Raw genomic sequence first — 22983 nt, forward strand, 5'->3', positions numbered from 1 at the left:
ATGTTGGTTGCTCAAGAACTATGATGATGGATCTGATCTTTCTTTTTTGGATTTTTTTTCTTGGCGTTATTGTAACTACATACTTTTGGTTATGAGATGCTCGATTTTATTATGTTATGCATGGAAGGTTATGTAAATCTGTGCTGCCCGATAAGTTTACAAAAATAATTTTGGAAAGAGTCAAGAGTTTCAATGTTCCAAACAATTCCATATACCATTGTGTACATCAGATGCATTAAAATTCTTCTGGGTTTATAAATTAGAGTGTTCATGATCGATATCAAGAGATGATATGAAGGAAATGTAACTTTACATGAGACATTGCGTGAATATTTCTTGTTACACTACATGCATCCTATGGGAAAATAACTTAAAATTATGTAATCAAAGATGTCATATAATATTTTATGTGTTTGTTCAACTGCCCAGAAGAATATTATACACTCATGTGCAACACGGACACGGCACAAAACAACAATAACAACATATTGTTGTTGTGAAGGGCGGTGTGTACGCAAACCTTACACCTATATTGTGAAGGTAGAGAAGTTGTGTCTGATAGACCAACCAATACTTCCTCGACTTACCTCTACCTCTCCGAACCCACCATAGCACGAACACGATACATCCAGTTACTCCCTACATACCCAGTAAATTCCCACAATGTGGGGTCTGGAGTTACTCCCTCCGGATAAAAAAAAGTGTCCACTTAGTTTTTTTTTTTTTTTTTGGGTCAAAAAAAGTGTCCTCTTATCAAATCAAGAAAGAATTAACCTTATTTTTTCATATTTGTCCCTATTAAGTGTTATATGATCAAATCTCAATGCCTATTTAATTAGGGATAGTTTAGTCAAATTATCTATTTTTATTTAGGAGTTATTATTTTCGTAAGGGGTGTGCAAATGACTAAGGCCTCATTTATTTTCATTAAGATTAAGACGTCGAATCTGAATGCACATCTGAATGATTAAGATGTTGTCTCTAGATCTGAACACTGAATGATTAAGACTGTTTGTTTTTCAACATCTGAATGTGCAGAACATATTTATTTAAACATAATAAATAGGAGTAAAAAATTCAAATAAAAAAGTAACTAAATAAAAATTTAATAAAATAAAAATATTATTTGACAAAAAAATGAAACATTTATGTTCGCTAGTGATGGTGGAGATGCTTTGTAGTGGTGGTGGGTGGGGTGAGTCGTGGTGGTGTGTTGGTGAGGAGGGTGGTTGGGGGTAAGATAGATGAGTGGTGATGGTGGGGTTGGTGTTGTTGGGGTGGGGGTGGTAGGTCGGGGTAAAAATTATTCATTGGTGTACCTCTTAATGATATTGGAGGTGTAAATAAATTGTTAGATCTTAGGTGAAACAAATGCACTTAATGGTCGGTGGTAAAAATTTCTTTTGGGGTGGTCTTTAAATTTTGCCCTCATATTTGAAATGTTTAAATTTTGCTAGCACCCATGATATTCGATCGAATTTAAAAAAAAAAATTCGCAAGGCGGGTTTAAATTTGTATGCCAACGAGATCTTGTTAAAGAATTTAATGATTAAAACGGTCCGCATAATTTGAATTCACAAAGTTAAATAAATTGTTAGATCTTAAGTAAACAAACATAAGGCATAATCCGTAAGATAACTTGGTATTTGGGGTATACTTTTAATAAACTTTTTATCCGGATCCGATACTTGTTGAAGTGCATCTTATGCCAAAACAAATGAAGCCTAAGTGGGCTCTTTGTTTTATCCGAAGGGAGTAATAAATAAACAAAGGCATATAATCCCCTTTCCCTTATTTTTATTCCTTCGTTGTCAAAAATTTATGCAACACAACACAATTATTCTTTCAAGAATCAAATTATATTCTCTGTTATTCTGATTTCCTCAATTTTCTCATTCTACTTTAATAATAATTAAGCATCGAATTTTTTATTTTCTTTCCCACATTTTTTGAACAAGCAATTTTCTTGTTGAAAGTTAGAAAAAGAATGAACCGGCCCATATCACATTCCAAACCACGCACTTACTCAGCACCCTTAACATTCAAATTTGAGTTCAGTTGTTGTTGGTTGCACTTTAATGATTCTACATGTGTTATGGTTAATAATAAAGGCTCGTTTGGTACAAGGATAAGGGATAAATAGTCTTGAGATTAAATTTGAGATGAGATTATCTCATATTTGGTTGGGATAAAATCGCGGTATAAAATTCTAAGATTGTAGTGTTATTTTATTCCTGTGGAAGGGTGGATAATTAATCCCAAGATAAGTAATCCTGGGATAACTTATTTCTCAACCAAACGACCCCTAAAGGTACTCCATCTGTCCCAAATTTAAGTGTATTACTTTTCTTTTTAATTTGTCCTGAAAAGAGTTTCTTTTTCTGTATTTAATAAATTGATGGTTCAAACATCCTACATATCAAGTTTAAAACTAAGTCTATATATGTACATAAAAAAATAAAAATTACCTTATATATGGTGTAATTTTTTACCGAGGGTGTTCAGGTGAATAGGCTCGGCGGGCTCTAGATCCGCCCCTGCTTCAACCTGCAAACCAGTGAGTTGCAAAGTATTGTGTGGTTGTAATGGATTGGTTCTTCTTGTAGTTACTGATAGACGTGATATACACTTTTTGCTGTGGAACTCCTCCACAAGAGAATCGATAGAACTTCCCCGTCCAGAATCTCGATTGGGGTATTATGTATTTGGACTGGGATATGACGCAACTAGTGATGACCATAAGATCCTTACGGTTAACCTGAATGAAAGCGATCGTGACAAAGTATAAATTGAAATTCTCGCGCTAAAAAGTGGTTCTCGGAGAATAAATGATAAATATCCTTTTGGCACTGACTGCGTACGGGGTCATATTGATTGTGGTATGGATTCTTTGGCATTTGTACATGGATCATTTCATTTGCTTGCTACGGATGTTTCATTTACTACGCTGCAAACGTTACGGATGTTTTGGTTCTGTATTAAGCACATCTAGAGGACCATGGCCAGAATGTGTTACCGTTAAGCAAAGAATCGCTTATACAGAGAGCTTGATCTCTCCTAAATTACTTAATATTTGCTTATGTAGGATCATGACACTTTTTTCCTTTTTACTTTTCTTGAAGATTGTATAACCTCTTATTTACTCTGATAAATTTATCTATTGCTGCTAAATATTGGTCCCCAATGTATTTATCAAAGCTGTGAGCTTACTTATTTTATGTTCCCTGAGAAGTGATTCTTTGCTAAGAAGTGATTGAAGCTCCCTCTTTTTACCTATTGCTACTTGTCAAATTGTACATAGTAATTGCTACAACTAATGCACTGTTTATTCTGCAGCTGGAGATCAGTGGAGCGATTCCTAGCTGTATTGATCATTAATAATCTGATCTGGTTAATTTAAAATTGGCAGTCTAGAGTCTCTTACAATTATCCAACTTTGTTTTCAATATTTCATCTCATATGTCATTCTCGTATACAATCTCTCATTTAATCTTGCTGTATGTCCAAACTTCTGTATATCAGCAACACTAAATTGAGTCTTTGCTATGGCTAAGAGGTTTATTCCCGTGGTTTGACTTAAATTGTTAGTTTTAGACCCCCAGTGAGAAAACTTAGCTGAACATGCAGGTGCGATGTTTGGTGGTAAATAGAAAAAATGAGTACAATGCATGCTATGTCCCTAAGTTTTCCTAACAGTGTTCGCTGGTCCAGTCACCGGAATTCCTTGGAACCTTAGAGCATATCTGCTCCAGTGAGACAAAGACCAAACACAAAGCCATCATCAATTGTTTCAATCATTCTCTTCTCTCCTTTTCAATGCGTTCTTGAGAAAATCAAGCTGCTTGAGCTGCCAGCTTTCCAGTGTTTATCGGAGTTGGAATGTTGGATGTTGATATGCTAAAGTTTTTCATCCTTAAATATCTATTTATTGTGGACTACAGAATGTGGATGGACTATAATGTAGTATCTTTGTTTATGCTTTTTGCTTATGCTATATGTTTGTTGCCTGTTGGGTCAATTGGAGTCTCACTAATAATTGTTTTCCATGTGCAGATTACGTGGTTTATTTTAATCCTATGTAAACATATTGACTCAGAACAACAAGAAGAAACATCAGTAAGGTACTTTTTGACTTCAATAGCACGTAGTGATCAAATAGAAAGTTATTTGTCGAACAAATCGCTTAGGTCAGTGAAGGCGTAAAATCCGGGTTGCTCATTTGTTTGCTAATATTTAATTGTTAAAAAATTGTATAGAAACTCCGCATATGTGAGTTTTGCAATACATCGCCGGTCCCAAACCCAGACAAAAGAGGAGCCGAAGAGGGTTGTAGTAGGTGGAGGACCAGTTTAAACCAATCAGCCCTGATGAATCCTTTGAACATTGAATTCAGGTCTCTTTAGAGTGGAATTGATATATGGATTCATATAGCTGATCCAACCAGGTCATTCCTTGCTCTTCTCCAAGAAGAAGCATAAAAGAAGGGCGTAAGCCCACGAAACATGGTTTTATTGCGAATTCATTTGTGCAGACTTGCCAGTGCAATAAGCTTTACCAACCTGGAGGGGGGAGTTTTCCATCAGTACTTAATGGTGGGTAGATACCAGAAGGGCTCGTACTACTTTAAAGATTTTTTTTTTTCTGAATGCTTTTCATGCTATCTTTAGTATTTTGCCATGACTTCTTCACTACTGTTATTTCTTTTCCATACTGCTTTGATATGCTTTTTCTTGAGCTGAGGGTCTTTCAGAAACAACCTCTCTACCTCCAAGGTAGGGGTAAGGTCTACGTACACGCTACCCTCCCCAGGCCCCACTTGTGGGATTACACTGGGTATGTTGTTGCATTGGACAATGTTTGAAAGAATAGCTAAGGGGAATTGTTACCTCCGAATTAGTTTAGGGGCCAACATTGCCTTTTTATTTTTTGGACGAAAACCTATCTTCCGCCCACTATTTCTACCTTAAGCAAGCATTCATTTTCCAAGTGGAGAGACGTGAAGTATTAGAAAGGGTGTGACTGTGTAAAACCAAAATGCCCACTTCACGTGTTTGATTGTACTTGCGGTGGACACAATATAAATACAATCATTGCTTATTATCTAAGGAGTCTCAATAGTGTATCTGACCTGACTCCATCGTTTCTCTATTGTCGATTTTAATAGTATTTGTGGTCCACAGAGAAGAGATCGAGGTAAAAGTTTTGTTATCCTTCAACATCTATGCCATTTGGTTCCTTCCCTGATAAAGTGTAAGAATGTATATCTTTTTTTACTGATACAATCAATTTTAACTCGTTGACAGAAAAGGGAAAGGGGATTTACAGTTCTGGGACTTTTGATTATCAGTACTTGTTCTAATCGATGGGTGAGATAATCGATGAAGAATGTGTGGTGATGATTCTATTCTCCTTTCTTTTTCTCGATAGCCGTGATCTGTTGCATTTTTAAATAGGGTAGAATCTTTAATAGACCTAGTTGATCAGTACGAGTCTGCCCTTTGTTTTTTACGCCATTTTAGAATTTCACTTGAACAGTAAACCTTTTCTCTTTTATTTTTATATTTTATGTCTGGTGTTGCAAAGATCTATTGTGTTGAATGTGTTGTCTCCACTTTGCATCTTCTTTCTATATGTGATCCTTAATATCGTGCGCGTTTGGTGATCTTATTAGTTTTTTATTTTCAACTTCCTCTGTATGCTTTGCTTTTGATTGGCATTGGTGTATATGTTATGTGTTGTGCTTTTGATATTCATGTACCTTTAAGCTCGATCCCAATTAAATACTAGCCAATTTTAGAGTAGATAATCCTGAAGGAAATGTACGCCAGGCGGCTGAACTTTGTTTTCTTTTTTTTTCTTTTTTAATACCACTAAGTTGCCTTAGTAGGTGTATTTTTTAACTATATAATAAGTGGGACTTGATGGACGACGAAGGGTATCTATGTAATTTACCCCGAATCTATTCTTAAATGTGTTCCAACCACTCTATTCTTGCTCTGCCGTGTAGACTTTCAGATAGCACGTGTCAAATGGTAAATAACACGTGGCTTTAGCTTTTGCCAATTCTTTTGGTTCCTTTTTTGCCATCTGAGAGCAATCGCTCGGCTTTTCCGTTCTCTTCTCACTCCTCTTTTGTTCTTCTTCACTTTCTCTCTCTTTCACGTAAGTTGCTATTCGTATTGTTTTGTTCAGTATTTTGTGTTAATCTTGTGGTTTTGTTTATTTTTTGTATGATTATTATTATCTGGTTTTGATATTCTCTGTGGATTTCTTAATTATCTGCTTTTGATATTCTTTGCCGATTTCTTTGGTGACTTAGGAGTTTGTCTAATTTCCCTCTTTTACTTTTTATAAACAAAACAACAGAGGCCAGCTAAAGCCGACGAAAAAAAAAAACAACAAATAAACATATACACCATCAGAGCTTTTTAGGAAAGCCATCAACGGTCGGGGTCACCGATGTAGCGACGGTTGACGGCGGAAGCGGCCTTCACCCAAGGACAGATGCAAGATTCCCTGCTCAGGTTTCACTTTTTCGCATCTTAATCTCTCACCAGATGCCGTGCAAACCATCGCCATGGAGTCGAGTCTCTAAGAATCCAGATCTAGTCCTACCGGGTAAAGTTTCTTCCAATCGCTTCAAAATAGTCTGAAAATCCTGATGATGTGAAAATCTATGTTTATTGAGCTCGATTTGCACCTATTCTGTGTGTAGACTGTTTTGAACTCTTGGTACTGAACCTAGCTGCAATATCTTGATATGTTGATTACTGAGCTGCATTGTTGTGGAAATTTATGACTTTGGCTGAGTCCAACCTGTATGATGCCTGCAAATCCTCTATAAAACTTTTAGTCTTCTGGATAATTAGGGTGAATCTGATCTAAATTCATATCATCAAAGAGACGATATTAATTTAATTGACCAAACTCAACTTCAAGTTTAAAGAGATCCTTTTTGATGCCTTCACTGTGTTATGGATCTATGACAATGGTGTTTCCTTTGTTTCCCAATTACTGCTAATTCTTCAATGGAATGAGTCGAAACTAATACCACCATTCGAAGTCTTTTCAGTTTTTGAGCTACAAATTCAATCCATTTCATTGTACCCAGTGTTCTTGGCATTTCTGACTCTCAAATTAGGGACTCGATGCTTATCTAAGCTAAGAAGCTTCCTTCCTGCAGTAGGTAGTGCAGAAAAATTTGTCAAAACTTGTTGTACCTACAAAAACAAAAGCTAGATTAGTTAAAAAATCAGCCACTGTGTTGCCCTCCCTGTATACATGTTGGATTAAAGTTGCCCATCATCCTTCTTATTCTATCCACCATTATGTTAATGCACCATGGGGTCTCCCGTCCTCCATCTATTATGTTCTTCTTCATCAAAGAGTCAGTTTCCAATATTAAAGGTTGTAGATCATTTCCCGCACAGTACTTTAATCCCTCCAATACTGCTCTTGCTTCTGCTACCACGTTGGTGTTTTGGCCCATTCCCTGACATTGTGCAAACACTAGATCTCCATTCCAATCCCTCACACAAAAACCATAACTAGGGCCTGGATTCCCTTTAGATGCCCCATACGTATTACTTATACCATCTCTCAAAGGGTAATTTCCACTGAACAACTTTAGTAACCAGTAAAGGCTTGTACCCTTCTAAGAATGAAATCAATTCAGACCATAAGAATGGAATATTCTTAAGCCATGGATATCTCACTTTAGCAAGGTAATAAAGGTTATTATTAACTTCATGCACAACCGTTTTAAAGCTTACTCTTCCCCAATGTTTCATGATATTCCTCCTCTTCCATAATTTCCAAGTGATCATAGCTGGGACTGCATGTAATATAGGCTTGAATTTCTCTGCACAATCTATCTTCCACCAATTTCTAATCGCCTGATGAATCTGCACCATGTTCATCTGAATACCCACAGCATTTCTGAACACTCTTCACACTTCTGAGGCAAAATTTCCCGTTAAAAACAAATGTTGCATTGTCTCCTGTTGAGGAATACTGCAGCAGTAACATCTAGACACCATAGGAATTTTCATTCTCATCAAATTGTTGAATTAAGTCCTCTAGTTATTGCTCGGGATCATTTATACTTGCCTTTGGTTTGATATTTGGTTAAATGTTGTCATAATATTGTTGCCATATTTAATCTATGAATTCTTAACTTCAGTTATAATTATTTTTATCTCAACTTTAATCTTTACATTTTAGTAAATTTGACTTCCCTTGTCTTGTAGATACCCCGACAAGTGAAAGGAGAAGTGCTTTAATGGCTGGTTTACCTAATAAGGGGATTCACATAGCTGATGAGGTTCAAATATGTTGATCTATGTTGTGAAATTTGTTTCCAACTTCTTTAGTTACAGTTACTGAAGGGGAAAATATATATTCCAGGGCGAGCTTCCTACAAGTTTCCCAACAAACTTAAGCATTACCCTTCTTTTTGCCGAAATGCAACTACAATAACTGTAAGCACTTTATAGCATTATATCAATTCCTTGACCTCATATTTCTTTTCCTTCCTCCTGTAATCTCTTAGTTTTCTGCAGGTTAATTCCTTTGCTATAGTCATGGCCAAAGAAGAAAGTCACTGCCTAGGTTACTTGAAAGATTTCTATGGGAACAAGAAGGGACAGAAAAAGTTAAAGTGCAGTGGTTTCAACATTTTCAGGAAGTCCACTGTGTAATTCCTCAGCCCGAGGTACACCCTAGAGAAGTATTTATCACGCCTCATGTTCAGGTGATCCATGTTGAGTGTATCGATGGTCCTGCTACAGTTTTGACTCCTAGAGATTACAACAACAACATACCAGTATTTTGACTCCTAGAGATTACGAGAAATATATCTCTCTTGTCCTGAAAAGTTTGTCCGCTGGTGTCTATATGTGCTTTAGGGAATTCAGAAACAACAAAGTCATGAATTGGATGGTTACTACAATGAAACAATATTTAAGTCAAAGGGTCTTAAGTTGCATGAAGTTAAAGATATAACCCGTGAAGATCCTTCAGGGCAAGGGCCTAGTCGGGGTAGAAGTGACAGGGAGTATCCGAAACTGGAGAGTCAGATAGAAAAAGCTGAACCAACTTGCCCGAAGTTAAAAACAAAATTGCCAAGCAGAGTACCAGTTGGAATTCAGCTTGTTGAGCCGCAATGTATGCGGTCTTTTGAACTTGGTGATAACTTAGAGGTTCTTAGCCAGGATAGTGGCATGAGAGGCTGCTGGTTCAGGTGTAAGGTCTTACAGGTATTACAAAAATGTCTGAAAATTCAATACGATGACATCCTGGACTGTGATGGTCCTGCAAAGCTGGAGGACCTTAATCGCTGCGACTATAACTTCAAGTTTATATGCAGTAGTATTTGTAATTGGACCTTGGAGAACATATACAAAAGTAGAATTATCACAAAAACTGAAGTCTCCTAGATGCCAGCAATGTCACTTGTAGAATTGTCTGAAATCAGTTCTTCTTACCTTCAAGAAAATCATTACACCATCACTTTATTTAGTTTAAGCACATTGGCATCTTGCTTCTTCATGGAGTGTTGAGAAGTTGACGCCATTTTTTGTCTTCAGGTGCCACAAGCTTGGGAGCCATCTGACTTCCGAGGTTCCTGGATTCTTTGATACTGCACTTGGATACCTCAGGTAAAGTCGAGCTTATGAATGACTTTACGTCTTTCTTTCCCTTAACTTCAACCCATTTGTCATCTATCCATAGCTTCAGAGGAAGAATGTGAGGATTTCACGAGATTGGATAGATTACAAATGGGTTGAAGTTACGGGAAAGAAAGACGTAAAGTCGTTCTAAGCTCGAGTTTACCTGAGGTATCCAAGTGCAGTATCAAAGAATCTAGGAACCGCGGAAGTCAGATGGCTCCCAAGCTTGTGGCATCTGAAGACAAAAAAAATGGCGTCAACTTCTCAACACTCGATGAAGAAGCAAGATACCAATGTGCTTAAACTGAATAAAGTGATGGTGTAATGATTTTCTTGAAGGTAAGAAGAACTGATTTTAGACAATTCTACAAGTGACATTGCTGGCGTCCAGGAGTCTTCAGTTTTTGTGATAATGGTGACATGCTTTTGGTACTGTGGATAAATATTTTGACTTGTAAGTAACTCTCAACGATGCCCGATTTGCCTTTTTCAATATATAGGTCTTTGACAACAAAACATGGAAAAGGCAACTTACAGAACTTAAGGACTATAGGCAAGTACTCTTCTGTTTAGTATGTGTTTTGCATATTGGCCCAGAAGTTGGTATGCTCTTGTATTGTAGACTTTCTTATTGGATATTTATAAGAGTGTAGCTTTATGAAGTTTCCTATGAGTATGTGTTTGCTATGTTGCTCGGACTCTTCAAAAATGTTGCCCCACTTGTTTTTCAGACTCCCTTTTCTTAAAAACTATTACCACTTTTTTTGTTTAGAAGATGAGCAAAATGTTCTTACAATTTAACCTGCTCGTTTTTCTTGAAAAAATTACTCATTTTCTTGTGAAAATTGCAGATAAGTATTTGACATTTTAATCGATTGTTATAAACAAATACCAAACTATATATTTTACTCTTCCCATATTGGCAAAAGGCTCTTACATTTTTACCACTATCTTAGATTGTTTTGTTTGTAAATTAGTTGGTTCATCTTAGGGCTGCAATTGTATCTTTTGACTTTGTCGCTTGCAACTCGAATTACAGAAAAGGGCCAAAATTGTCCCTGTACATTCTGCCGAGGAGCAATTTTGCCCTCCGTTAATATTTGCCCTTGCGGTTATCAAATGGTGGCATTTTTTCCATTTTAACTAGCCATGGTTACCACGCCAATGCTTGCCTTCCTGGCTTCTATTTGCATAACCTGTATCTGGGAACATAACAATACCATCTTATAACATGTTCATGTAGTCAAATTAGCTCTGTTTTATATCTAATTAGATTCACACATATCTACACTAAAACATAGCATATTTCTACCTTTCCAAATATGTCAAATAATGTCAAACACTTTTAACATTATAAATCTAAACGATTCGTCAAGTAGCCCATCTTCATATCCGTGAATTAGGAGATCATTTTTTTGCGCGGAGTGCCCTTCTTTTGGGGTGGTCTTTAAATTTTCTTACCTCATATTTGTGGTCTTTAAATTATACCCCTCATATTGCTGGTCTTTAATTTTTGCCCTTCGTACAGAACTTTGAGCTACACAGAAATAATGAGGTTCTCGAGTTCGAACCCCCGCTCAAGATAAATTAAAAAAAATCACAAGACAAGGTTTGGGTCGCGTGGATGCGGGCCGTAAGATACTTTTGTTAAGGAATTACACATTTATCGGGACTGACATACTCATGCCTTATGGGCGGACTTGGCATAAGTAAAGCCGGTCCGTAAGATAACTTTGATAATTCCTTCACAAAGTTATCGCCGGGGGCATACTTTTAATGGGCAAACTTTTATGTCGGACCGCATAACTTTGTGAAGGAATTATCGAAGTTATGCCAAGTCTCCACGCCATAAGGCATAAGTATGCGGGTCCGCATAACTTTGTAATTCCTTCACAAAGTTATGCGGGTGGGGGCATACTTTTAATGGGCAAACTTTTATGTGATCCAAGCATAAACTTTTGAATGAATTATCAAAGTTATACGGACCGACATACTTATGTAAGTCCGCCCATAAGGCATAAGTATCCGGTCCGTATAACTTTGGTAATTCCTTCACAAGTGTATCCGTCATAAGGCATAGCGAAATTTAAACTTGCCTTTGCGAATTTTTTTTAAAATTTTGACTGCGCGTGGGTTCGAACCTGGAACCTATGGGTTTTAGCCGAAGGGCAAAATTTAAAGATTTCAAATATGAGGGGCAAAATTTAAAGACCACCCCAAACGAAGGGCAATTCGCAGAATTGCCCTAAGGAGATTAACGCAAACACAAGTTTACATTAGGACTACTTCCACTTTGGAGTATATTGGGTCTATGGCTCAAAATAAAGATGGTGAATAATCTATCAAGGACATATAGTAACATCTATTCATTATAAAATATGACAACCCCATTTTATGGTGAGTAATGTTTCAGTAGAAGCAGACCATAATACAAAAATGGCAAGTAAGGCGGACACATATACTTTGATGATAGACAACTTGTTTGATGTTGGGTAACAATGTTATACCCAGGGAAGGATCTACTTGGGGGCCAGGGTGTTCACCCGAACACCCTCGGCAAAAAATTACAGTGTATATATAGGGTAAATTTTCTGTGTTTATGTGCATATATTAACTTTTGAACACCCTCGGCAAAAAATTACAGTGTATATTTAGCTTTTTTTTTCTGAACACCCTGAATGAAAATCCTGGATCCGCCACTGGTTATACCCATTCATTCTACAGAAATTTCAAACATTAAAGTTCAAAAGAAAAACATAAGAGCTCAAGATTCATTGTCCATATAGTATTAACCATCAGGAAGCAAACAAGAAAATCATAAGAGCCCAAAATACAGTCACTATAGCATTATTACATCCAAAACGTAAACTTAGTAGTAAGTGGTAAGGTCTTCCCAAGTCATAAGGGGCGTAAACTTAGTAGTAAGTGATAAATTTTCAGTTCTCATAACCACTATTGCTCTTTGTAAACTTTTTACAACCGTCCAACTAATGTTCTGTCAACAAAAAAATTGAATTCTGCAATAGGCTTCATTTGCACGACTTCCCTGTTTCAGAAAATTTCAACAAAAAAGAAAATCAGTGCAAAGTTTGTAAATAGTGGTGTTAAACAACAAAAAACCGTAACTTCAGCGAAAAAAATATAAGGAAAGATAGGCTTATGTATACAGTAAACCAACGAATATCTTAAATTTCTATGTACTACAAGTATTCTTGATATGTCTACAACCATTAGAAAAATATGAAATTTAAGCAAGAATCGTAGATGTTGTCCAACAAGGAAAATCATATTTTCAAAATCAAGTTTCGTTTCTCGGTCTGTTACAGACAGTAAGAGGATAGAACGAAACAATTCAAAGTTCAGTAAATATCCATAAACAGGTGATGTCATTAATAATGGTAAATATGCTGGAATTTAATTCATAATTTTTCTTCCCTGGATTTAGCTCTTATTTTCAATCTTTCTAGAGCCCAATCTCTTATATCTCATATTCCTAAATATATTTCTAATTATTATATCTACGACTTCTTTAGGTAGTAGTTATCTTAATCCTAATATAAGTCTTGTAGTAAATTGATGAAGATTTCTCATATGAGAAACATGTGGTAAAAGATAAGCTAGGAAGTAAAAAAGGTTTGATATCAAAAATACTCACTTCCAACCTATAATATTGCCGGAAGACTTACACATGGAATTTGATAAAGTCCAAAAAGAATTAATTGCATCCAAGATTCCTTTACAAAAGAGGATAAGTTTTGAGGGTAATAGAACCCCAAGTATAGGAAGAAACACCCCTAGAACCAGGACAAGGTTTGATTTAACTACTATAAATACAAACCTCTCCTTTTGCAATAAAATATATTCCATCTCTTCTTCCATCTGATTTTCCCCTCGCCCATTTTGCTTTCGCCCTCTTAACAGGTTCATTTAAAACATTAGCATCAAAGAAAGATACTTTTCTCTTAGTCGAAACAATTGCAAGATTTTTATTGGATGTTGCCGAAGCCCCAAGGGACAATTGATTTTCAAACAAATGTTATCTTTTGGAGACAACATGAAAGATTTCAATAATTAGTAAAGTCCTCAGGTACCGCCAAAAGTTATGGTAAGATGGTAAGTATCTAGGATTCGAGCTTTAGTAAGATGGGAAGTACTATCTCAGATTCGAGCTCTGGTAAATGGTAAGTACTATCTCGGATCTTAGCTTTCAGGACAGAGTCGTTTCTCAAGGAAATCAATAGCCTCAAGCAGTAAGAGACACAGACATACCTTTTGTACACTTCTCCAAAGGTGCCGCCCCAAAGCTGCTTCCGAAACAATCCTATCATCAACAAATTTCTCAATATTCGAATAATTTTTTTTTCCAAGTAACTAATTACCTTACCAAGACGGTACGCTACTTAAGTAAGGCGATTAATGTCTTCTTCAGCCTCATACCGATCACACATAAATAACACAACCTTAATATGAAACTTACTGTAAGCACAAGAGATCAACCATTCTGTTACTCTTCAGGATTGTTCACAATATCACCCCCCACTTGCTTACTTTATTGATGATTTTATGCATTCACTTTCATAAATTGTCTATATATTTAGTAGATGTGGCTGTGCTGAATTTTCATATGTGTTCCTTTCTGATTTTGAGATGTCTTTCATGGATTAACAGATTTTGAGATTCATAGCTTGTCAAGTTACAATTTTCTAAAAGCAGGAACAATGCATTTGTTCTTCAAAATTTCCCTTTTCTTCTTTTTCTTTTTTGTTAGTACATCATCATCATCCCCCTTGATTACAACCACCCATTGTATTCTACCACTCTATATGAACTCAGTAAAGTAAAATCAGAAGAGTGCTACTCTAACTAGTGAATAGGCCAAGCAGGTAAAGACATAAAGCAATATTCACTAATGCAATTTACACTTGCATCAAAGTTCATGGAAGCTAACTAAATAAGACCAGAAACTACTAATTCTTATTGGTAGTACAAGAAATATTAAGGTTGAAATGGCTATTCACTTCAGTCTTACATGCACCATGTCAAGGAGCAGTGGGGACATATCATTCACATGTTGATAGTTGAAACCAAACTTCTACTAATGAGACTACGAATGACACAAAAATCCTAAACCAGAAAATTACATCGACTAATGCAGCAGCATAAAAATGCATTCATAGCAGGAGATGATGCATGCCCCAAGCGTCATACCATTTACAGGTACTAGCTCCATTTGTGTTTCACATGGATAGTTTGAATGGGGGCAGATTAGAATATAATTTGACATGTACATGAATTATGACGTTGATAGTACAAGAAATATAAAAGTTGTAGAATAGCCATAGGATAGGGGAAATAGTGCAACAGAATCTAAATTTGAATTATTTACAGGTACTAGCTCCATTGAGTGATTATGTTTCTCTAACATATATCTGTTTCTTGCTTGAAACTACTGATTTATGTTACTTTCTGGAAGTGAGATCATAATTAATATAAAATTTTGTTTTCCATCCAATTTGGGAGACCACGAAAGGCAACTATTAAAAGTAAACTTCCCCTTCATTACAAGATTGTTATAAGGTCATAATGCACTGCAATTGCTTATTTCTAAAGAGATTGAGAGGCCATCTTTCTATGGATACGGTCGAGTTATAGCCTGGACATTGTTGTGTAGGTTCCATACTAGTTCTTAAACATTAATCAAAGCCTTAACACAATCAAACAACAGGTTCCATACTAGTTCTTAAACATTAATCAAAGCCTTAACACAATCAAACAACAGTCTCTGCCTTAATCAATAAGAATTCCTTTTCCCTTGCTTGGTAGATTTCACTCCTTATCAAGCTCAGCAGTAACCTTTATTGAATCCTCCTCATGCAGCAGAGTGCGAAGATCATTAATGTTTCTCTCAGAAAAGAAATATCCGAGTACGCATCCATTACAATCGTCTCGAAATAACACAACCGTACAGGGATAACACGCCATTGCTTTGTTCGGTGAAAATATGAGGGTTTTAAAAGTGATCAAGTTTTAATAAGTGATTTTCTACTACGAACATAAAGTTCAATCAACTCCGAAAAGTATTTGGGGATTTGGAGTGTGTACTCTATTTTGCAATTTTCTATTTTTTTTTTTTATGATTTAAACCCTAATCTCTTGATTCTTTTTTGCAAAACAATAAAACCCCCTTTTTTTAAAGTTTCCATGAGGGAAAAATAGGAATATAAATAATAGATCTTTATTTTTAAATATATTTATTAATGTACGAGACCAAATGAATTGAAACTCCTCTCACCATCAATATATCCTTACATCATGAGTGAAATTAACTTCTCCAAAATAAACATCATCAAAGAAAGCGGTTGTTGAAATTTTACTACTACATTCGAACTAGCTCAATACTGATAAGTTGAACAAGGACCAACAGTGGCGTACGCAGAAGTTTTTGCAAGCAGTGTTGATATTTTAAAAAAATTAATTAAAAAAAAGGTACTTTTAATAAGAGGTCTATACGTTTTTTCATACTTTTGTTTATAGTGTATATCCTTAATAGCATAAAGTCTTTAATTTCACTTAATAATATTATTGCTATTATTTATATTAGTAAGTATTAATTCAAGTTAATAAGATGTTAGCCATGCGTTAGTAATACAATCTGTAGGATATTGTTGTATAAAATTTGTTTACTAATATGAAGATATGAGTAGTCTAATGCAAAATTCTAAAATATTTTTACAATAAAAGTAGACAGTTTTTCTTTTTATTGTTTACTTTTTTATATTTCTACAAACTACAATATTGTTTAAGCGAAGCTCAAATCATGAAATTGACACTTAATTAAAAAAAAAATAAAAAAATTAGAGCCTCAAATTTTTAGGGGCCTAAAGCGAAGGCTTCACTAGTCTCCCCCTTGAGCTACTTCTGAAGTGAACAAATGAATAAGTCACTATAACGACAATGTAATTTAGAAAAATACAATTAAGGTTTTAAAAAAACTCTCCTCGATGAGCTTCTATTTTTTAAAACGTATCCGTAATAAACTCATTACAAATATTACTAAATACTTTTTTTTTACAAGTCACAAAATAACTACTCAGAAGCTCAACAAAGCTAATAACTTATAAATCACTATAATGACATCATGATTTAGAAAAACACAATTCAAGTATAAAATTACAACTCTCCTTGATGAGTTTCTATTTTTGAAACGTATCTATAATACACTCATTGAAAATATTACTAAATATTTTTTTTATACAAGTCACAAAACGACCACTCATAAGCTCATCAAAGGCAATAACTTATTTTTGGCAGCAATATGAATTTGATGGATGTTGGTTTACTTGGTTTAGAAACTTTATTTTTGGGTAGGTGTCAAATGATCAAGACCTGACTTCAGTAAATTTTTTAAACAATGCAATTTAAAAAAAAAAAAAAAATCATTAGGGCTGACCAGATTCGAACACTCGACCTCGATAGTAAAACTCAAGGCCTAAACCAGCGCGCGGATGGAAGCACTTTTAACGAGCAGTGTCATTTTATTTATATATAACTCGTATATGTTTTGATTCGCCAGATTATTTATGTATATATAAATAAAAAATATTTTCGGTCAAGCGGTGTCGGGTGACATCGCCAGGCGTTATGTGCCTCCATCTCTGAGGACCAAGTCTGGTAATTGGATCCAGAATTGAATATTACTATCATTTTCCCATTTTTTAGTTCAACTGGAAGCATTGAAAGTTGTGTCCCATAAGAAAATTTCGAAGCCAAGGTTTCTTTTACGGGAAAAGGGTAAAAAATACCCCTCTACTTTGGGAAAAGGGCTAAAAATATCCTCCGAACTAATTTTGGGTCAAAAATACCCCTCGCGTCATTAAAATTTTCAAAATATACCCCTGTCTTAACCTAAATTCTCAAATCCCAAAATAACCCGATTTCATTTTTGAAACTCGCTCTATTATTTAAACCCAACCCAACTAAACAAAAACCTACGATCCTACGATCACATTTTTTCACCATGGTCTACATGTTTAAAGGGTGAAAACCCGACCCAACTAAACAAAAACCCGAATTCAGGACCCGACCCAACTAAACAAAAACCCGAATTCAGGTTAAGTGTTTTATAGTAAATCATTCCCCTAATCAAACAAAAAATAGAAAATAGATATGAAAAAAAAAAACATTAATGTTCTTTGGTCACAAGGAAAATAAGCCATCTCTTCATTAAACTAGGCTAGGTAACAATAGGAGTTACCGACTTGTATAGAGATGAATAGTCACGGGATAGGGATAAATCGTCCCGGTATTATATTTGAGATGAGTTTATTCGACGTTTGGTTGGGATAAAATTGCGGTAGGCATGATTGTAGTGTTATTGTATAGTTGTGGGAAGGTGGCATAACTTATCCTGGAATAACTTGTTTCCAACCAAACGACCCCTTAGTGTGACGGTGACAGAAGGAAAAAAAATGCAAAATAACATGGAACAGTTTGTGCAAACTGGTTTGGAACTCGTGACCTCTCCTTCCCCTAAACGGAAATCAATGGAGGAGACTATATAAGAGAGAAACCCTAGAAAGCATCTCCAAAATCATCAAAGATGAATCTTTACAGATGCCAACAGAATATGAAGAAATCATATAAAAAAGGTAATTCTTTCTTTCTAATCTTTCTTTGTTTGTGTGTATGCTTTGTGGCTAACCACCCAACCAACCAATTTCAGGGAAGGGCGTTGTGGAGGCGGAGGCTGAGCCGTCAAATAATTATACAGCAGAGCAGATGGATGTTGATCAGGTGAGTTCTTGATTTCAGGGTGCTGGTCTATTACTTAGTTACATTTGAGTTTTCTTAATTGCTGGTTGCACCTGCATTCTAGTCATAACATTAATAAAGATAACATATTTCAATGAAAGATATTATTACTAGCTAACATTAACAACCCCAATTCACTATATTCACAAAAAAATTGACTGCTTTATTGTCTGTTCACTAGTTCCTATCATGATTCAGAAATTACTGGAATGGTTGAGTTCAGCATGTTACTTACAACAATTGAGTCTAATTGTTGTTGCTTCAATTTAGATTCTACGTGTGTTTGTATGGCTAAGAAGTGTATTCCCGTGTTTAATTGTTTTAGACCCCAGCGGGAAAACTTAGCTGAACATCCTGGTGCGGTGTTTGGTTGGTGGTAAATAGAAAAAATGGAAATAATGGTGTAATTTTTTCCTAACAGTGCTCGCTGGTCCAGTCACTCGAGCACATGTGAGACAAAGACCAAACACCAAAGCCGACAAATCATTACCGGTGTGATCTAACTTTTGTGTCAGACGACCAATTTATGCCTTTTATTCACACACAAGTTTATGCCTATTTTCTCAAACTAGACACCACAACTATAGCCAAAGTATCAAACATGTTGGAAATTCTGTAAGTACTTCACTCACCTGTTGCTTTCATGGTGCCACTGCCAATGGCCAAGCAATTTTGCTTTCATCCACTTCAAATTTTCTACTTTATTACATTTCTTAGTAAATAGTAGATTGAAGCAATCATGAAATTTCCGGGTTTATCTTTTCTAAGCTCTTGGTTGAATTTGTTTAACATTTGAATACTTTTAGAAAATTGTCTGATCGCATTATCTTTTTCTATCTAGGACATGGGAATTCACTTTCAAGAGGAATACTTATGGACATCCTTAACAGGTTACCTGTGCGGTCTCTTCTTCGATTCAAATGTGTTTCAAAATTTTGGGGAACGTTGATCTCCGACCCTTACTTTAAGAAGCAGCATCTCAATCATGCCAAGAAAGACCAAAATTCCCAAAAACTTCTTATTAGCCATTTTTACCGTAAGGATGATTTATTTTCCATGTATTGTTGTCCTTTATCGCCGCTTCAATGGGTTGAGGATGTACAAAAACTTGATTGCCCTCCAATCTCTAAAACAGGGCGATACGTAATCCATTGTTGTTGTGATGGCTTGGTTATTATCCAGGTTAATGTTAAACGCCCAATACTTTTGCTATGGAACCCCTCCACAAGAGAATCAATAGTACTTCCAGATCCAGAAATTCCACTGGTGGGAGGTTCTTGTTTGGGATTGGGTTATGACTCAACCAGTGGTGACTATAAGATCCTTAAAATTCACACTGTGGAAAATGGTTTTGAAATTCTAGCGTTGAAAGGTGGCCGCTGGAGAAATACTGATAAACATCCTCTTGACATTACCAATGTGTTGATGGGTATGCGTTCTTTGGCATTCGTACATGAGGCATTTCATTGGATCGTTGTTATTGGGGATTATACTGCGGTTCCAAGAAGATATTCTCTGGTTTCTTTTAGTATTTCAAATGAAGTGTACGGAGAAATACCGTTGCTAGAGCAAGTATTGTGCTCGACGCACGACGTCACTTTTGGTGTTTCAGTATTTGAAGGAATGCTTTGTGTTTATTCTACTTCTGCTTGGCAGGTAAAGGAGGGTTTCAAGCTATGGGTATTGAAAGACTATGGTATCAAGGAATCTTGGAATGTATTGTTTACTATACATGATCCCTTGATTTGTCATTTCGTATCGAAATATAAGTTTGCGGATGGTGAAGTCCTATTCTGGTTCGGTCATCTTCAATCACATGAGACTGCATTTAGGATGTCTAGTGACCATTTGTATCATGGCCTCAAAGTGGCCTTTTTGATGGAATCGCTTTTACAGAAAGCTTGATCTCTCCAAAATCACTTATTTATTAGTTTCTTATGTATGATTGAGACACTTTTCCTTTCTTTTAAGTTATGATGTACAACCTCGTATTCTTATATAAGTTTATCTGTTGCTCGCCAGTTTTTAAGTTTCAAAACGTATTTGCCAAAGCTGTCAGCTTGCTTTTTATCTTCTCACATTTTTACAGATTAATTCATTCCAAAGAATAGAAGACGATTCGCTGAAGATCAATCTTTTTATTTCATGCTAATTCTTTTGCAAAATCTTAATTTTTATTCCTCCTAATCCCAACAAATCATCTTTTTTCTCAGTAGCTTTGTCTATCATTTCATATCACTCTATAAAAGAGTCATCAATTACATAATAAGTAGATACTCCGAATGAATTAATTCAAAATTGGATGATTAGAGCTTGTTACTGTTGCATTATCATCTAACTTTGCCTAAGTAGCTTTCACGGTCATTTGAGCTGGACCCTATTTGATGACATGGCAATTGTACTTTTTTAGGACCCAAATTTAAAATATTAAATTTGCTGCTTCTTCGTATACATAATTTTTTGGACATCTGCGTGTCATTATTAACGTGTCGTAGAAGCTAGTAATAACATAGATAGATATATGTACATGTCTTGTGTCCATTTACTCTCAAAAGGGAGAACGGAAAAAAAAAAAAAAAAAAAGGAAAATTATAACTCTGACATAACGCATGCATATGTACTTTCATTCAATTACACCTTTTAACTTAATTGTAATATACAAAGTACAACAATATTAATGGCAAAGTGTAATCCGCACAATTGGAATCCGAGGAGAGGAGTAGAGTGTACTTGCAGATATTCACCTCAGCTAGTTGAGGAAAAAGAAGAAATTTTTAGTAGGCACGCATAAATCTACACTAGCAAAATGAAGAAAGTTCTTTAAAACTGCTCAAATCTATGAGAGCATTGTTCAAATGATACACTTTACATTCAGCAATGTGAAATACCAGAACTGAATGAGAAGAAATGGCACTGACAAAAGCAGGTGAAGATTCAATAAAAATATTGCTCAGTAGAGAAACACCATTTTTGTATTAAAGATAAAACAGAGCTCAACAACTCAGAAAATAACTAGTGTCGAGTTCAACAGCGTTCCTCAGGTCCGAGGGCTGCGATTTATTTGTGGTCCGTAGGTTCAAGGGCTGCAATTTCTTTGACAGCTTGCGCTCTGTTGGCCTCAAACTGCTCATCCTCTGCACACAAGAAAAGATGAGTAAGGACAACAACGATGAAGCGTGCTTTCATTTGACATGGTGTGTTCTTTTTTATTGTGTTTTGTACCTTTGTCAGTCTTAAAATTGGCAAAGAGGCAAAGAAGTTTGCTTCTGTTAGCGATGCTTTTATGGAAATGATTTTACGCTAAGGGGATTCAAAAATATAAAAGAGTAAAAATGGAAATGTATGGTTCAACATCTATTATTTATACATAAAAAATAATTTTAACCTTGTGTACACGTGTAATTTTGACAAGGGGGTTGGTGTGAACGCTTACTGGCTAACTCTTGCTCCACTTGGTTGTCTGTTAGCATCAAGGATGCTCACAATATCCGGAGGCTTGTTGCGGTTTGCAGCACATAGCTGCAAATCTTTCAAGGGTCAGACAGAAAGCATTTGACAAATGGAGTTAATGAGCGGATATATAAAAGGATGTCAAAACAGATAGGGTACCTTGAACACATGAAACGCTTCTAGCTGGATACTCTTGCTCTACTCCTGCTGAACAGGAACTCAGCAATCAACATCGGATTAAATCCATACTTTAATATTTGAATATTTTAGTATTTAAGAAAAAAAAAAGATCGTCTGATCGCGTTTTCTGTTCTATCTAGGCCATGAGAATTTACTTCCAAGAGGAAATAATTATGGACATCCTCAACAGGTTACCTGTGCGGTCTCTTCTCCGATTTAAATGTGTTTCAAAATTTTGGGGAACATTGATCTCCGATCCTTACTTTAAGAAGAAGCATCTCAATCATGCCAAGAATGACCAAAATTCCCAAAAACTTCTTCTTATCCAAAAGGGCTTTGATAAAGATCATGTATTTAACTTCTATTGTTCTTCTATATCGTCGGTTCAAGTGGTTGACGATGAATAAAAACTCGGTTGGCCTTCAACCTGCAAATCAGTGAGTTGCAAAGTATTGTGTGGTTGTGATGGATTCGTTTTTCTTGTAGTTACTGATAGACGTGATATACACTTTTTGCTGTGGAACCACTCCACAAGAGAATCAGTAGAACTTCCCCATCCAGAATCTCCATTGGAGTATATTTATGGAACTTGAGAAATCGTCACGTCGCCTTGTATTGATGTATCAAGGTTATTATATACAAAGGTAGGTATCCCTAATTAGAATGATACTAGCCCTAAATTACGGGCACGATTCTGATACATAAGGAAAGGGAATATTCCTGATATTTATACTATTACATAGTCTATTACACCCCGCGATCGAAGCGGGAGGTTGTCGTACGCTTAGACTGGCCCTCGAAATCATCAAAGAGCACGCCGGAAGACCTTTAGTGAAATATTCCCCATCCGGGAGCGGGGCGGGACGGGAAG

The 22983-nt window shown here is 35.9% G+C and overlaps 1 protein-coding gene and 2 long non-coding RNA genes across 5 annotated transcripts; 2 read left to right on the forward strand and 1 right to left on the reverse strand.

The window, feature by feature from the left end:
• The first annotated feature begins 2506 nt into the window (after nt 1-2506).
• Nucleotides 2507-10333, forward strand: LOC132058785 (uncharacterized). Of its 2 annotated transcripts, none has more exons than XR_009415416.1 (4): nt 2507-4121; nt 6367-6618; nt 8250-8480; nt 8562-10333. It is a non-coding gene; the product is annotated as an uncharacterized LOC132058785 (long non-coding RNA). The 2 variants fall into 2 exon arrangements; XR_009415415.1 differs by lacking the exon at nt 2507-4121 and adding an exon at nt 5241-6162.
• Nucleotides 10334-18137: 7804 nt separating this feature from the next.
• On the forward strand, nt 18138-20589 carry LOC132060510 (F-box protein CPR1-like). 2 transcript variants are annotated; one of them, XM_059453529.1, is made up of 3 exons: nt 18138-18319; nt 18394-18464; nt 19324-20589. In XM_059453529.1, the coding sequence occupies exons 1-3, from the start codon at nt 18271-18273 to the stop codon at nt 19429-19431; spliced, it is 228 nt and encodes a 75-aa protein (XP_059309512.1). In that variant the 5' UTR covers nt 18138-18270; the 3' UTR covers nt 19432-20589. The 2 variants fall into 2 exon arrangements, with proteins under 2 accessions (XP_059309512.1, XP_059309511.1); XM_059453528.1 differs by having other exon boundaries at nt 18423-18464; nt 19324-20586.
• A 687-nt stretch (nt 20590-21276) lies between these two features.
• On the reverse strand, nt 21277-21756 carry LOC132060512 (uncharacterized). The gene is made up of 2 exons (XR_009415940.1): nt 21705-21756; nt 21277-21616 (listed from the first exon to the last, which is right to left on the reverse strand). It is a non-coding gene; the product is annotated as an uncharacterized LOC132060512 (long non-coding RNA).
• Nucleotides 21757-22983: the final 1227 nt, after the last annotated feature.

This window comes from Lycium ferocissimum, chromosome 6 (genome assembly GCF_029784015.1).
Source record: "Lycium ferocissimum isolate CSIRO_LF1 chromosome 6, AGI_CSIRO_Lferr_CH_V1, whole genome shotgun sequence".
NCBI classification, from domain to species: domain Eukaryota; kingdom Viridiplantae; phylum Streptophyta; class Magnoliopsida; order Solanales; family Solanaceae; genus Lycium; species Lycium ferocissimum.